The sequence below is a fragment of the Metarhizium acridum genome (assembly GCF_019434415.1).
Source record: "Metarhizium acridum strain ARSEF 324 chromosome Unknown scaffold_395, whole genome shotgun sequence".
Taxonomy (NCBI): Eukaryota; Fungi; Ascomycota; class Sordariomycetes; order Hypocreales; family Clavicipitaceae; genus Metarhizium; species Metarhizium acridum.
The window spans coordinates 29,372-44,792 of NW_027094033.1; the positions used below are offsets into that span (position 1 = coordinate 29,372).

The 15,421-nt window shown below is 44.2% G+C and overlaps 3 protein-coding genes across 4 annotated transcripts; 2 read left to right on the forward strand and 1 right to left on the reverse strand.

Moving 5' to 3' along the window:
* Positions 1-354: 354 nt before the first annotated feature.
* Positions 355-1,814, reverse strand: J3458_016617 (uncharacterized protein). 2 transcript variants are annotated; one of them, XM_066120991.1, is made up of 3 exons: positions 1,202-1,814; positions 960-1,149; positions 355-908 (listed from the first exon to the last, which is right to left on the reverse strand). In XM_066120991.1, the coding sequence occupies exons 1-2, from the start codon at positions 1,680-1,682 to the stop codon at positions 965-967; spliced, it is 666 nt and encodes a 221-aa protein (XP_065974008.1). In that variant the 5' UTR covers positions 1,683-1,814; the 3' UTR covers positions 355-908; positions 960-964. The 2 variants fall into 2 exon arrangements, with proteins under 2 accessions (XP_065974008.1, XP_007809128.2); XM_007810937.2 differs by having other exon boundaries at positions 401-1,076; positions 1,132-1,149.
* Positions 1,815-3,602: 1,788 nt separating this feature from the next.
* Positions 3,603-4,405, forward strand: J3458_016618 (uncharacterized protein; the record flags this gene model as incomplete). Its single annotated transcript, XM_066120992.1, has 2 exons — positions 3,603-4,293; positions 4,359-4,405. 2 exons carry the CDS (start codon positions 3,603-3,605, stop codon positions 4,403-4,405), a joined length of 738 nt encoding a protein of 245 aa, XP_065974009.1.
* A 1,863-nt stretch (positions 4,406-6,268) lies between these two features.
* Positions 6,269-8,138, forward strand: J3458_016619 (uncharacterized protein; the record flags this gene model as incomplete). The annotated part of the gene is made up of 3 exons (XM_066120993.1): positions 6,269-6,586; positions 6,651-6,747; positions 6,814-8,138. The coding sequence occupies 3 exons, from the start codon at positions 6,269-6,271 to the stop codon at positions 8,136-8,138; spliced, it is 1,740 nt and encodes a 579-aa protein (XP_065974010.1).
* Between the last annotated feature and the right edge of the window lie 7,283 nt (positions 8,139-15,421).

Sequence of the window (15,421 nt, forward strand, 5' to 3'; positions counted from 1 at the left end):
GGGAACTAAGATGGTCGATGATGGGGACATGTGCCGTCGTCGGAAGGGGCGTAGAATCGAGCGGTGCTCCACGTAGTTTAGGGTTAGGGTTAATCGAAGGCCTGGCAGAGTTCGGCGACTGCTCCCGAGATGCTAGATATTATGCCGTCGGGTTTTCTATCCGCACGAAAATGAATCTCGACTCGACAGCGCCACTCGGATGACCGTGTGTGGTGGAGCTGAAACGGTCGTTGCTACTGAGATGGAGGCACGTGGCAGGGACCAAACGAAATTGGCAAACAGTGCTGGGCAGATAGATAAATATCTGGCCGGGCCCGGGCCAAGAGATCATTTGTAATGGTGCAAGGTCGTTGCGTCCAAGTATCGTGAGAAATGAGCACGGCCAGATGGCCATGTGGGAGTAACAACGAGTCGCTTCTCGGTCGCCGTCTCTTGTTGTGCAGTTTAGACATACATGGCCCGGAGACTTGGTGGATTGCATGTAGCGCCAATGCCTCAAAGCCGACTGAAGCGTGGGAATACGGCCGTCGTTCCTATTTGGCTCCTAATACAATTATCCAGACCGTCAACCGTACATGTACACGTCCACTTGAGCAGTTGACCTCATCACTTTCACTTGTTCAACTTGCCCGTCTCATGCTCCAAGCCCGCCCTCTTCGCTTTTTCGTCCGCAACCCTACACAAGGCCGCCCACTCCTCACTGCTGACCCGGCTCACACTCAGCCGGCTCTGCTTCAGCATCTGCATATTCTCCAGCGGGCCTCCTGGCTTTCCCATCTCCCGCAGCTCCTTGAGGGTAATCGGCACAGCGAATTTTTTGCGAAACTCGACGTGGACAAGACTCCAGCGCGGCTTGTCCTTTGTCGATTGGGGGTCGTAGTAGGGCGTGCCCGGCCGACGGGCGCTTACTACGCTCTTGATCAGTAAAAACTCTGGGCAACAGTCAAGGAGAGGCCAACCGTCTTCAGAGAATTCTTTGACCACCTCCATTATGCCTACTATGCCGGGTTCTTTGCAGTTGGAGTGGTAGAAGAAGGCTTTGTCGCCGGCATTCATGTTCCGCATGTAATTGCGGGCTGCGATAGTTAGGCCATGGTTCATGTGTTTGCGGATGAAGCGAGCGAGACGTACCGGCATATGCTCTGATTCCTGATGGGAGTTAGCACGCATGGTTTTGCTGAGAGGACAATGGTAAGCTTACCATCCCAGCCCTCGGGTTTCGTCTTGCCCCTCAAGTCGTCGATGGAAAACCTCACGTCGATGCCGTTCTCATAGCGCGTCTCAGGCTCCGCCTTCATCAACCAGTACCACTCGCCTTCATGTCGGGGCGCCTCGGGATTAGTTCTGGGTATAGAGTCTACGTCGACGTCTTCCGACGCGGCTCTTTCATTCCTCTTGGCGCCGGCATCCTTCTTGCTTGCGATTGGCGAGGCGGCCTTGTTGGTCTCTGTGCCGCCTGTTGACTGCTTGGTAGGCTTTTTGGCCGCGGCCTTGGTGTCCGTCTTGGCTTGCTTGGAGCTCGGCTTTGTCCCAGTATTCCGGGGCGCCTTGATATCTGAGGTAGAGACTGGGCGAGAAGACGTATTGGAGACAGAGGCTGTTGCTTGACGAGCTGAGCGTCTCTTGGGAACTGGTTCGCCGTTGCTCTCGATGCCCGAGGCAGCTCGTTTTCTCGGTGCCATGCTGTATGCCCGAAGCCCAAACGCTGGGTGACAGGGCGGAGGATTTACCGAAAACGCACTGCCGGATATGAGCGCGACGCAATGCACCGGGACGCCTTGGTGCGATGCGTGTGCTCCCGTTTTGAAGGGATCGCCAGTGACCACCACGACGCACCTGAAAGCAAGGTCACAGGTGAGACCTCAAGCCGGCGCCAAGCTCCCGTTGCCGCGTGCTTGCAATAAGTGGGGCTCTGCGTTGACTTGGAGCTACGTGACCAACCAGACGTCGTCGTATCTGGTACCAATGACGGAGCCGTGTGAGAGAGAATATCAGCTCGCACATTGCACGCCTCAAATAAACTAGGATCCCCTGGCCACGGGAAAATTTTGCCTGTATTAATCGAGGCCTCGTAGCACTCAACGGCGTAAATGTGGGTTGCAGGCAAACAGCACGACTACAATATAATATGACAGACAGCCACGCATAAATCCGTCACTCCACGACATTGGAAAGACCAGACTCTTCATGGTCAAGTGGCTTGGCTTGCGATACACCAAGTTTCCCGAGCCGAACGGGCACCAACGCGGCGGCGCACCTGCCAGCCAGCCACATCAAACGTGACTAATCACATCACATTGGCCGGCCGCAGCTGACTGCCCAATCGGGCAATTTTCTGCACTTACACGCCCTCGGACAGAACCAGCGCTTCATCAGACTTGACTTGCAAGTATCTGGTTGCCTGCAGTGGACAGTGACATGTACCGACGAGGACACCAGTGACAACTGTGGAACGCATATCGGCCTGACCAAGAAACACTGGGCCTTTGTCACGTTGGTGCCGTCTGCTGGTGTATCACTGTAGATGCTCTGCTGTCCGCAATGGACTGCTAGCAAGCCGTTTGCCACCAACCCCTACTCACGGCCAAGTCTCTATTGCGGGAAAATAAACCTGGCTGGGGAAGGCCAAGAGATGAATGTCTGACATTTGGACTGTGTTATCAAGGGAAGCAAGAATAAGTGATTATGCCCCGCAGGCATCTATCAGACAGCCTTGCCTCACTAATCATTTCCGTCCTCTGCACAGAACAAGCCCTTCCAGCTCTACCACAGTTCTCAAAAGACGTTCAAGACCATTTATAATGATAAAACGAAGTCTGGGGCAATCGTTGCATTGCTCTAGATACGAGTCCGCCTGGCCGTGACGATTATGACACGCAGAAAAGGGTTCGGGCACCAGCAGCTGTGTCAAAGACGGCAAATTAGTGATGCATCAATCCTCAAGAGCACGGCAGGCCTTCATATAACCTCTACAGCAGGTTTTGTACACCATAAATCGTTCCATTGCTGTGTAATGTCCAGACGTCGTGCTTGTCGACCAGAGGGTGTCGTACACATAGGCCACCGAGGTCGAAACGGCTTCCAGAAGCCTTTTTTTAATGATTCACGGTCAAAGCTGATACAAGATGGCGAAAGATTCACGACATTTCAATTTAACGATGAAAAGCATAATACATGTGCGTAAAACCATGACGTGGAAGGAGTCTAGGACGAGGTGATGTTGGACAGGGCAGGACATGATTGGTCCGATTCGAGGGGCGTCGGCTGGCGTGCAGGGCCATAAAGACCGGCTTTCCCCCCTCTCACCCTCCTTTTTTTCTTTTCTCCTCCTTCATACCCTTTTTTTCTCTTTTCAAAGAATCCCTTTAACCAAGTTGGAAGGAGGTTGACATGATTTGATATCAACCATAGGGACCATCGGTGACTAGCTGAAGCCACATAGCCCTTACTCACCCACTTATACCGCGCTGTCACTCGTATTCCCGACTCAGCAGGTTATTCATTACACCTCCGGCTGCCTATCGGCTTGCACACGAGTCCAAATTAACCAGGTTAGACGTTGAAAAACCGATACCGTCACTTACAACACCGGTCCTGTATCCATGGCCCAGTGTCAGGATATGTGTGAAAAGGGTAGCGCAAGGCCACCATTGAAGCGTACCAGGAGGCAGCTCTCGACCGGAAACGACGAAAAGTGCTCCGAGAGAGCACCAAAACGACATTTCAGAAATCAAGATGTAGATTTGAGACGGTCTCTTACACGCTCGGATAACCCCAGAGGCGGCAGCCAGCCGACTGTTGAGCATGGTTCAACACGTACAGGCTCGTCACGTGCCTGGGACGAAGACGACGTCGCTTACATGTCCGGATCGGAGTATGATTGGAGCAATATGAGCACGGTATGCTCTACAGAAGTCCACATGAACGTCGCCTCGACATTTACACGCGGCAGATGGCGTTCGACATGTCCAGAGCTGTGCCGCAGCGGCATTCCTTCTGGCTTACAGCCAATGACGAGCACTGGAAGCGACTTTGGCCATACCGGTGCGTGGATTGATTGTGAATCCGACTTGTTTGGCGACAAGAGCTTGTTATTCGACGATGAGAGCCCGGAAAGCCACCCAGAAGTGCCAGACGCACCTGACCTAGGCAAGCTGGCGACACCGCACTCGTCACCTATGCCGAGCACGTTTGAGTTTTGCTACTGCTGCGATGATGATCCAGATGCAGATAGAGACGGAAGGGTCGACAATTTACTGCGGTTGTCGTGTAGAAATAAATCTGATGCCCGGCGTGAGTATGAATTGCCTGCTTTTTTCTCTTTGATTTGTAGATTGTGCTGACTGCTGACCGGATAGTGGAATGGGCACTTGCTTACATGGAAAAAAAGCGGCGCAAAGAGTGATGCCATGGTTGAGTCCGTGCCGGGCAATTATGAGTAATGTTTCCCTGCGACGGTACATCCCCGGTGATGGTCTTGACTGGCGTTTTGACGGGTGTAGGTCCCGTTGGTCTCCTCAAGGAGCGACAGAGGCCATAGAGAGAGCGAAAGCCAACACGTACACACTTATAAGCTGGACATTGGGGATATTCAGCCATGGGCCGCTATTGCTGGATCTTTTTGCTCCCTGACTCAGCAGTCAACCCCGATGACCACCCTGACACATGGTGCATATTTCGTACACGTTTATAGCCACACATTGAGTATCTATGGCAAAAATGCGTCAATAATTGTCCCGTCCGTACACATTTTGCATTGAGGAGGCAATGAGGACCGTGTCTTGGTGGTGGTTGCTCTGGCGGGTGTGTCACTAGCCTGCCAAGTTGCTAGCCCACAGGTGTTCAGGGGCGGATCACTTCTCTCGATTATCTGTATTATTAAGTTTCAAAAAAAATTTAAGCTTTAGCCTAATTTACTTTTTTGGGGGGGGGGGGGTTTCCGATGTAAAAGATAGTGCAAGCATTACATTAGGCAACATCATGTGTTGGCCGTACCCAGGCCCGAGATTCGCAACACACCACGTACTCGATTATACGCATCTATTTCTTTTTCATGGTCAGAGGCACATAGTAACACAATCTGCGTACTCATGAGGGGAAGTCGACAAAGGTGTTGCCTCACCGCAGTTCAGTGCGGGATGCCGACTGTGACGGGGCAACCTTTATTTGGCAGTACAACGTCAACTGGTGGAAAAGAAAATCTCCAAAGTGGAGGATACACTTGTATCCAGGTAACCCATCTAGATGGCGTGCTTTCGGGTGCATTGCTCTCCCCCTTCATCGAACCAAGTTTCACTCCTTGGAGTCGCAGAGTCATGGCTAGATGCTTTTCATGAATATGACAAATGGCCAGGTGTGCAAAGAAGATGCCGGTTTCTTCTCATCATATCATCCCGAGCTCGGATGTCGTATAATTCTCATCGTGTCTGCTAGCCCAAAGCCGTCGGATACGTGAAGCCAATATCGAAAACCTACAGATTCCCCATCCGAACCACAGCCATCACCAGTGCGGGCCGCCGCGCAAGAAAAGTGGTCTGGAGTGTTGAATATTGACGCCGCATCCCGCACAACCAAAACATGTGCAGAGATGTGCTAGTGTCACCATGGGCCAATGGCTGCGGCCGAAATCGCACGCTCGTTCAACGGCGTCCTTTGCCCACGAAGCTATCGAGATCTGACATCATTTCCGGCCAATCAAGGCGAGGCAAAACGTTTTAAAGCCTACAGGGTTCATTGTGTAGGGCAACAAACATCGGGTGTGCCAACGGCATTTTGAGCGTTGAAGGGCCGCTCCTGAAAGCAGTTTCCATCATGCAGCGAATCGCGCTTGACGATCCACTGGCCATCTCATGGGCGAATCTCGGGCAGAGTTGGAGGATTATGAGGCGGGGGTGCGTTGCGGCCGCGTTGGTCACGCAATCGACGGCAACCATCACGAACGTCCTGCCACCGGCTCTAGCTTGGTGAGCCTTGCCATCACGTCAATCCCCCACAATGTCTCATACGCGTAAGGGGATGAGAGGATGCAGACCAATCTCGCTGTAGATTCTGTAGCACTCATCCTTTGCTAGAGGCCCAAGCCGGGGGGTTGCTTGTGGCTTCTTATCTTGGACAGGGATCGGAGGTGGTGCGGGAGTAACACTGCATGTGGTTTTACATATTTATACCGATGCTGCCCTTTTTGAATACGCTCGACATGAGCACATGCTACCCTCTGCCCGGCGATTTTATTTTTTTCCTTTTTTTATTAAGATAAATAAAACAAAAAATGTCCAAGGGAGACAACACGGAGGCGTTCCCGGCCTCCAAGGGCGGTGCGGTTGTGAGTACGGTTCGCCATCGACGGCAAAAGTGGTGGCAGCTGGGCGGCAAGGACATTAGCCATGTGTCCATCGACGCTGGCTACGAAACCTCTCCTTCCTCGGCCTCGTCGTCGTCGTTGGAGGATGCAAATAAAAACGAGGGCGTCTTTGTTGCGCCAGAGGCGTTGGAGGTGTACAAGCCCGTCGAGGGTTTTGAAGGCACGCATCGATTCGACCCTTCGGCCACATGGTCACAGCAGGAGGAGGAACAGCTGGTTAAAAAGGTACATGAGAACATTTGAAGCTCGTCCGTCGTCTCTGCTCCGGCGATGCTGACCCCCAGGCTAGCTCAATTGGAGAATTGCCTTTCCTGCGTGCCTCATGTTCTTTGCATTGCAGCTCGACCGTGGCAACATCTCTCAGGCCCTGTCCGACAACATGCTGAGTATGCTCCCGGATGGCTTTTGAATCTCATTCGTGCAGCCTCGTGAAAACTGACGCTCCCACGTAGCCGATCTCAAAATGAACACCAACGACTACAACAACGGCCAAACCATTTTCTACTGCTCCTTCCTGTTCGCCGAGCTGCCGTCGCAGCTCGTCAGCAAGAAACTCGGTCCCGACACCTGGATTCCCATCCAGATGGTGTCTTGGAGCATCGTCGCAGCCTCGCAGGCTGCTCTCAGCGGCCGGACAAGCTTCTACATCTGCCGCTTCCTGCTGGGTCTGATCGAAGGCGGCTTCATCCCCGACGTGATTCTCTACCTGAGCTACTTCTTCACAAACCCGGAGCTGCCCCGGCGCCTCAGCTGGTTCTGGACGTCGTATCAGTCAACCCAGATCGTGGGCGCCTTTCTCGCCTACGGCATCCTGCACCTCCGCGGCAAGGGGGCCCTGCACGAGGGCTGGAGATACATGTTCCTCATCGAGGGCATCTTCACCGGCATCATCGGCGTGCTGACGTGGCTGTACCTCCCCGCGTCGCCGACGCAGACGGCCCGCCGCAGGTACAAGGGCCTGCTCCGGCCGAGGGAGGGCTGGTTCACGGAGCGGGAAGAGGTCATCATGGTGACGAGGATCCTGCGCGACGACCCCGGAAAGGCCACCATGCACAACCGCCAGGGCCTCAGCTGGTCCCTGTTCAAGGACGCCCTCCTCGACTACCACCTGTGGCCCATCTACCTCCTCGGCCTGTCCTGGGCCATCCCCACGAATCCTCCGCAGGCCTACATCACCCTGACCTGCAAGGCCCTCGGCTTCAACACGTTCGAGACCAACCTCCTCACCATCCCCGCGTACACCATCTTCATCATACAGCTCCTGTTCTGGACGTGGGTCTCGGAGAAGATCAACCAGCGCGTGCTCATCGCCCTCGTCACCCAGCTCTGGACACTGCCCTTGCTGGTCGCCCTGGTCGCCCTGCCCCCCGTCTTCCCAAACAGCAACTGGTCGAAATGGGTCCTGTCGACGCTGCTCGTCGGCCACCCGTACTGCCACGCCATCCTGGTGGCGCTCACGTCGCGCAACTCGGGCTCGGTGCGCACCCGGACCGTCGGCTCGTCCATGTACAACATGGCGGTGCAGATGTCGAGCATCTTTGCCTCGCAGATTTACAGAGACGACGACAAGCCCTACTACTACACGGGGAACAAGGTCCTGCTGGGCATTGTGGCGTGGAACGTTGTGGTGGTTATTGGTGTCAAGGCGTACTATGTGCTGGTCAACCAGCGCCGCGACAAGATTTGGTCATCGATGACGAGGGAGGAGCGGGTTCACTATCTGAATACGACAAAGGACGAGGGCAGTAAGAGGCTGAATTTTAGATTTGCACATTAGCCGGTTTTTTTTTGACATGGCGCATGCGGTTGTTATAGATTATGAGCAGGGGCGGCAGACATGCCTGACGGTGTCGCTTCTCATAGACGAAATGCAGATATAGTGCGCGTTAGACTGGGTTTTTTTTTTTTTTTTTTTAATCCTCTAGTCAACTTTGGTCAGAAAAGTACCTGTTGGCTGGTGATTTCTCTCCATGTAGGTTAGAGCGATGTCAAGTAGGGTGCAAGAAACCCCTATATCACGCAGAATTCCAGATGAAGGCACTAGCCAATCCGCACTTGGGCTCTGCATTGGCCGGCTTTGAACTTGCTTATTGTTAACTGTGTGATATTACTCTGGATATTTGCACCTGTGCATAGTGCACATGCGAATTGCTAGTCTAATCGTGAACCCAGCTGTCCGCTCCCGTAACAGGAGGCCCATGTGCCGGCATAGGAGTCCGACAATGCACCCCAACTGGGGGCATCGGAGCCGACATGCATAGAAATGTCTCGGGCCGCGACTGACTGTCCCGGGCTCCGGGCGTGGTAAAGATTTGAACGCTGGAACACGATCCTGTTCGGACACATTCGGGTCATGACACTCACGAAAACAGTGGGCGGCCAGAGACCGACATGCTCGGCGAGCCGTGTGTTGCGTTCTAGGTGTGCTTGGATGGCCGGTTTATTGATCTATACCTAGGGATTTGGGCTAGGAATAGTTACACTCCGTGTTTGCTAGAGGCTGAAGGAGGAAGTGACTATTTTCATCTTTACTGCAGAGACTGAGTAGCATATCAGGGGCTACTTGACCCATCCATATCGGTTCTACGTGTGGCAGTTTTGCAAGTACCAACGAGCAGTATGTTTTAGTAGGAGATGATTGATTCAACCAAAGACTACCCTTGGAATGATAAAAAGGGGCACCAGTTTGTTTCAAAAAGACAGAATGTGGAGTTTGTTGCGCCTATGGGGCCATGATGTCCAGGAATCGGATTCTGTGAAGACGGCTTCTCAAGTCGCGCGGCGGTATGATCCCTTGTCCTTTCCGCAAGTCATACAGGATCACGTTGCCAGCTTCCATTACCACGTCGATTGTGTAGTGACCACAACACGGATTAGTTCTCGGAGCGGTCTCCGCAACCTTTTTTCTTTAGACAGATTGATACCCGCCTTTATCGTTCTCCTAGGGTTTGTAGGTAATTCACTTGCTGGACTCCTCCAGCAGTGTATAGATCCATACCAGCCAAAATCAAATACGCAAACTTTAGCAATTAGCCTCCTACAGACTTTATGAGCGACAACACAACTACTGGGGAATATAATAGATGGAGAAGGATAGCGTTACGGTCTATGCGCTTTTACTCATACGCATTAGCCATGTGCAGAGAGAACCATAGACGCCGGGGCACGCGCCCCCAGGAAGGATATGAGTCGAAGTGCTAGTTTTCCGGGGGTCCCTGTAATAACGTAGGCTTCCGGAGAATGGTGGACTATGAAAGCACCTTTCGACGAAAAAAGGCTATTGAAATGTTCGCACTGCCCGAGACGGCGTATAATGCCGTGAAGGATTGACCCGTTGGCGCTGGCGTTGCTGCTGAGACCGTCTGCCTGCCAGCCATCAAGTAGTGGATCCAATTTGATTAAACCACTACGAAAGATGAAGAGCTTCTCGTAGAGGAATTTTCGAGCATGATATTCTTGCCGCCACGGCAAGACGATCGCGCTGTTTTGGAATAATATGTTCCCCTGCCTTTGCGTGAGCTGAGTAGCTATCTCGGATTACTTCGATCAGGCAGACTCTCAACATCGGTGATGTTGGCCAGGGTGTCTATGGGATCGGCAGGCGTGGTTACCTGGCTGTATCTGCTCTTGGCTTAGGATACGTTGCTTTCAAGCATACAGGCCGCAGTAATCACGCTGGTAAACGAGCGGCGTCTTGCCGCAAATCAAGCGCGTATACTAAGAATAGGCCCATTAAACAACTAGAGTGGGTCTTACTGCCTGAGGGGGTAAGACGAAGTAAGCACTTCTAGATCTTTCTTACCCCGCATACTTTGAGAGCCATCCTTTAGGCTTCCTAGAATCAAGTTCTCTACCTTTTAGTGAGACCGCAACAGGAATTAAAAAGTTGGTATATTAGCGTATCGGGATATAGATACGGTGCTAACAGCTTCCGAAGTTGATGTTCACTTGGACTTGGACCCGTTGCACAAGATGCAATGTCACGATTTCGGAGAAGAGAACATTAGCATGTTCAACTGGGCAGCATCCTATAGCTGATCCCAACTCGGTTGTACAGAACGCCTTCTCACTTTGTGCGGTCCACAGCCTTCCAACCCCGGACACAAGCAGTGAATAGGGTTAGGGGGAACCAGAGACCTGTATGTTGTGAAACAAAGGGATATATATGACTCAAATAACCGCTCGCATTTCCATAAAGATTTACATACAATCTGTTAATAGTGATCGCGGATTGTAATAGATAGGGTGTACTCCATTAGCGTGATCGATCTTGTAAGGTACGCCCTCCGTCCAGCCATGCATATCATGAAGACTCCGGACCCGATCGCCTAGTAATTTGGATTCCTGCGGCTCCCTTGTCTTGATAATATATCCATGTTCGCCTTGAGAAACACGAGCTATAATAACTGGTAGTTCGTTCTTGCCATCTAGATGCGCATTAAGATGGTTATAGTTGATATTGAACAGATCACAGACAATAAAAACAACAGAGTCCCAGCGCTCTACCGCAATAAACCGGCAGTCGGAGCTGTTATACTTGTCATCCGTCGACACCAAGCTATTATAATTGAGATGCATTAAGACTTTCGAAATCATCTTTTGCGGTTCTTCCCATGCTTCTTGCCATAGACGAACGCTTCTCTGTTTCACGATGATAAGAACACGAACCGGTGATTCCATTATTATGGGACGAGCTGACAGGCAGGCAGCGTTGTCCGAGGTGCCTAAGCTATCGTTTTTCACAGCCTATATCAACAAAAGTATCTAAAACGAGGTCACCGTGGTCGCGTCGGAGTTGGGACCTACTCGAGTATTGCCGTACTAAAACCCTGAACGAGTGATGGGATGCGGGAAACCCCTAGACAAGTGACAGGCGGCCTAGCATTCGAAACGGCGTTTATCGTTAAATAAACGGGTAATATACACCATCGACGCGTCAAGGGTATCAAAAATAATCAGCCTCATGCGAAGATCAGTGTAGGATCTGATTATGAAGCTCGTTTCGGGAACTTCCTGATTCCGGTACAAGTTCGGTTCAATTTCGGAGGCTGGCCTAGGCAGATTAACCGGGCGGCTCGGCTAAGCTATACAAGTGGTGGGGCTCCGAGGTGAACTGCAGCGGTGCTGGCACCTGTGAAAGCGGGTGCTAAAAGGTGCTGAAAAGTGCCCTAAAATTCAAGGCTTACACCGTTGACCTTTCATATATTAATTGATTACGAGTACTCCAATTAATCATTATTATTATTATTATTATTATTATTATTAAATTTAAAAAAAAACAATCAAAAAAACGGGCTAAATAAAGGGTATCTAGTAACACTGTATTTTAGCTGTACCTAGGCTAGGGAACCGTAACTAACCACGTAAGATACCATAAACGTATCGCGATACGTTAGACATACCAGCTGATCTAATAATAACATCCTTTAATTATATTTAAGTCAATAAATTATCTATCAGAGATCGGCCAGGGAAAGGAATGAAGAACCTTAAATATACAATGTTAAGGCAACTGGCAGGACAGCTAGTTGAGACATGTGGTCTCGAAAGCGAAAAGTCGGAGATCGGAACAGTCCGTGGGCTCAAGGCCGATGCGAACTTTGAAGCACTAGTACTTCGTAGTCGAATCTATGAATAAGATTTACCGCCTTGGCATTTGTAGAGACGCCTGGCCCTACAAGAAGTGGCACGGGAACTCCGATCGGATCTCTTGGTCAAAAGGACCTGCGCCATGGCCTTTTGTCAACGCCAAAGGCCCCTTTTAATGGAAAAAGGCTGCTATTTATCGGGGACCCCGATAAGCCCCAAAACGCCTTAAATTGCTGCTTTTCGATTGTATAAAAAGCCTTAAAAGAAGGCTTACGCTACTATTATATTAAAGCTAAACCTTTAATAGTTAAATACTATAAAACCCCTTAAATTAATAACTTTTTAGGTAACCTATTAATTAACCTTAATATCTATAAATAAGGGCTTATTTTTCGTATTTAAATAGCTTTAATTAAGGATAATTCTATTATTTAATCTACTTTTATAGCTATTAACGTAATAATTATAAGCCTAGTTTACTATTAAATTTAAGATATTTTAACGTTAAATTATAATATATTTTACTAGCTTAAACGCGATACACCTACACATACCTATAACTTTATACGCGGTATTATAATTTAATTACTTTTTAATTCTTATAACTTACTTCTTAAGAATAATAAGGTTTTTAAATAAGTAATAAATTAATTTAAATAAAGTAATTAAATACTTTTAAAATACTAGTAAACTTAATTATATATATTATAAGTTATAACTTATTATAAGTATAAATAAGTACTTAAATAACTTAAATAATTTAGCTATATAACGTAAGCTTATATAAGACTAGACCTCTAAATGTATTGTATTTTTTGTAGTTTTTACTATACTGTATTGTATTGTATTGTATTGTAATATATTACAATACATTACAAGATAAGAATACCTATAAATGTATTATAAGGGTATAAAATATTTAATATTATAAATAAATGCTTATATAAGCATATTATATATTAAAATAAAGCTAAAAATCACGTGATTTTTGAATTTTTAAAAAATAACCTTAAAATGTGGATATTAAGCGAGATATTAAGCTTTAAAGTTATGTCTTAAAATAAAAAGTAAGTAAAGTGGGGTGAATTTTCAATTGCTTATAACTTTTTAATGTAGTACCTTATAATGGTAAGAGGTGCGGCATTTTAAAGAACTAATTTAGCTCTTTTTAATGATATAAAATTTTCCCTTATAACCCTTATAATTAGCCTTATAATTCTAAGTTAAAAAAACAAGGGTCTTTTTTACTTATAATACATTTATAAGTATTTTAGTAATGTAATGTAATGTATTTAAATACAATACACGAAAATACAATACAATACAAAATACAATACACAATACACTTGTATTTACTATATCCGTAAGAGCTCTATATAAGACTAATTAAAAGACTTAATAAAATATTAATAAAAGACCTTATAAAATTAAATATAAAGGTAAAACTTATTAAATTAAAGACTTATACGTATACTTATTCTTTTATACTAATAATATAGCTATAATTAAATATATTATTTAACTTTCTTTAACTTATAAGTATAAATACTATTATATAAATTCTTCTTAAATAAGTAAAGCCTATTACTTTTATAAGTTAATAATAAGTAATAATAATTAAGTAAATTTATTATATAATTTCTTAATTTATAAATTAATTATGTAATTATAATTTTAGCTCTTTTATTTCTTTACTTAACTTTAAAGTCTTTAATATTATTAGTTTAATCTTCTCTTCTTTTTTCTTTATAATATTAAAACGTTTTAGTCTCTTAAAGGCTCTTATAAAGTATTATTTTATAAATTTAATAGTTACCTTTTAGAATAATTAATAGCATTTAATAATATTATATTAAAACTCTTTTTATATTAGTTCTTTTAAAATTAAGTTTATAAAGCTTATACTTATAAGTAATCTATTATATACTAATTATTCTTATATATACTCTTATAAAAGGTTTATTATATTACACGTAATCTTTTAAGTTAAAGAGAGGTAATAATACCTTACTTAATTTATAAGAGCTTTACTTTAATTAAAGGTTATTATATTTAAAATTACCCCTTAAATATTTTTCTTATAATTAAAGTATTTATTTTTTATAGTGTGTAGTGGTATTTACGCTTATAAGTTAAAGGAAGTTAAATAGTACATTTAATTATAGCTACGTTATTAATATAAGAGAATAGGTACACGTATAAGTCTTTAATTTAATAAGTTTTACCTTTATAATTAAGTTTATAAGATCTTTTATTAATGTTTTATTAAGTTATTTAATTAATTTTATATAAGCTTATATTATATAGCTAAATTATTTAAGTTATTTAATTACTTATTTACACTTATAATAAGCTATAGCTTATAATACGTGTAATTAAAACTATAAGTATTTTAAAAGTATTTAATTACTTTATTTAAATTAATTTATTACTTATTTAAGAACCTTATTAGCCTTAAAAAGTAAGTTATAAGAATTAAAAAGTAATTAAATTATAATATTACGTATAAAGTTATTCGTATATATATATATCGCGTTTAAGCTAATAAAAATAATAGTTTTACTTAAATAATATTTTTATTAAGAAAGAATTATTTAATCTCTTATAAAAGGCACTTTTTAATTACTATAAAAACGAATTTAAATAGGTATAAAGGCCTAATAATATTTACGTTTAAAAGAATATAAAAGGACTATAATTATAAAAAAATAAACTAAAACTAAGAAAGAAATAATAAGTGAATTATAAAGAGAGTTTAAATTATTTAATTAAGTAAAGAGAAATTATAATAAAATGGAAATTACTATAATTAAGCTAAAAAAAAAGAGTTATTTTAAAGGTTTTTAATTAGAATAAAAATGTATTTACTCTTTAAATATTAGTAAACTTATAGTTAAAAAGAAGACTTTTATTAAAATAGCTTAAATTAATTAAAAAGAATTAAAAAGAGAAAGAATTAATTAATTAATTAAAAGAATATAATATTTCTTATAGTATCTTTAATAATTATAATCTTATAGTTAATTATAAGAAATAATACTATAACTTTTATTATCTTAGCTTATAGAATTATCTTTATAATAGAATTATCTTTAAAAGAGATATAAAAGGTTATTTTTAAGTTAAGTAAATTAATATAAATATTTCTTAAATATAATTAATTAAATAATTAAAAAGAATTTAAAAGAAAAGATTTTATTAATTTATTTATTATTAATTAATACGAAATTATTAAGAAGAACTTATATTTTTATTTATAATACTCTCTTTAAGAATTTAACTTAAAGAAAGAAAAGCTTATAATTAAAAAGCTAAACGTTTTAAGATTAATTAATTTTATTATATTCTATAATAAAAACTTATTTAAAGTTATAAGCTAATAAAACTTTATTTTATTTATTAATATAAGCTTTAACTTTAAGGGATTTATTAAAATTCTTAAAGAAGCTTTAAGTAAATAAGAAATTTTAA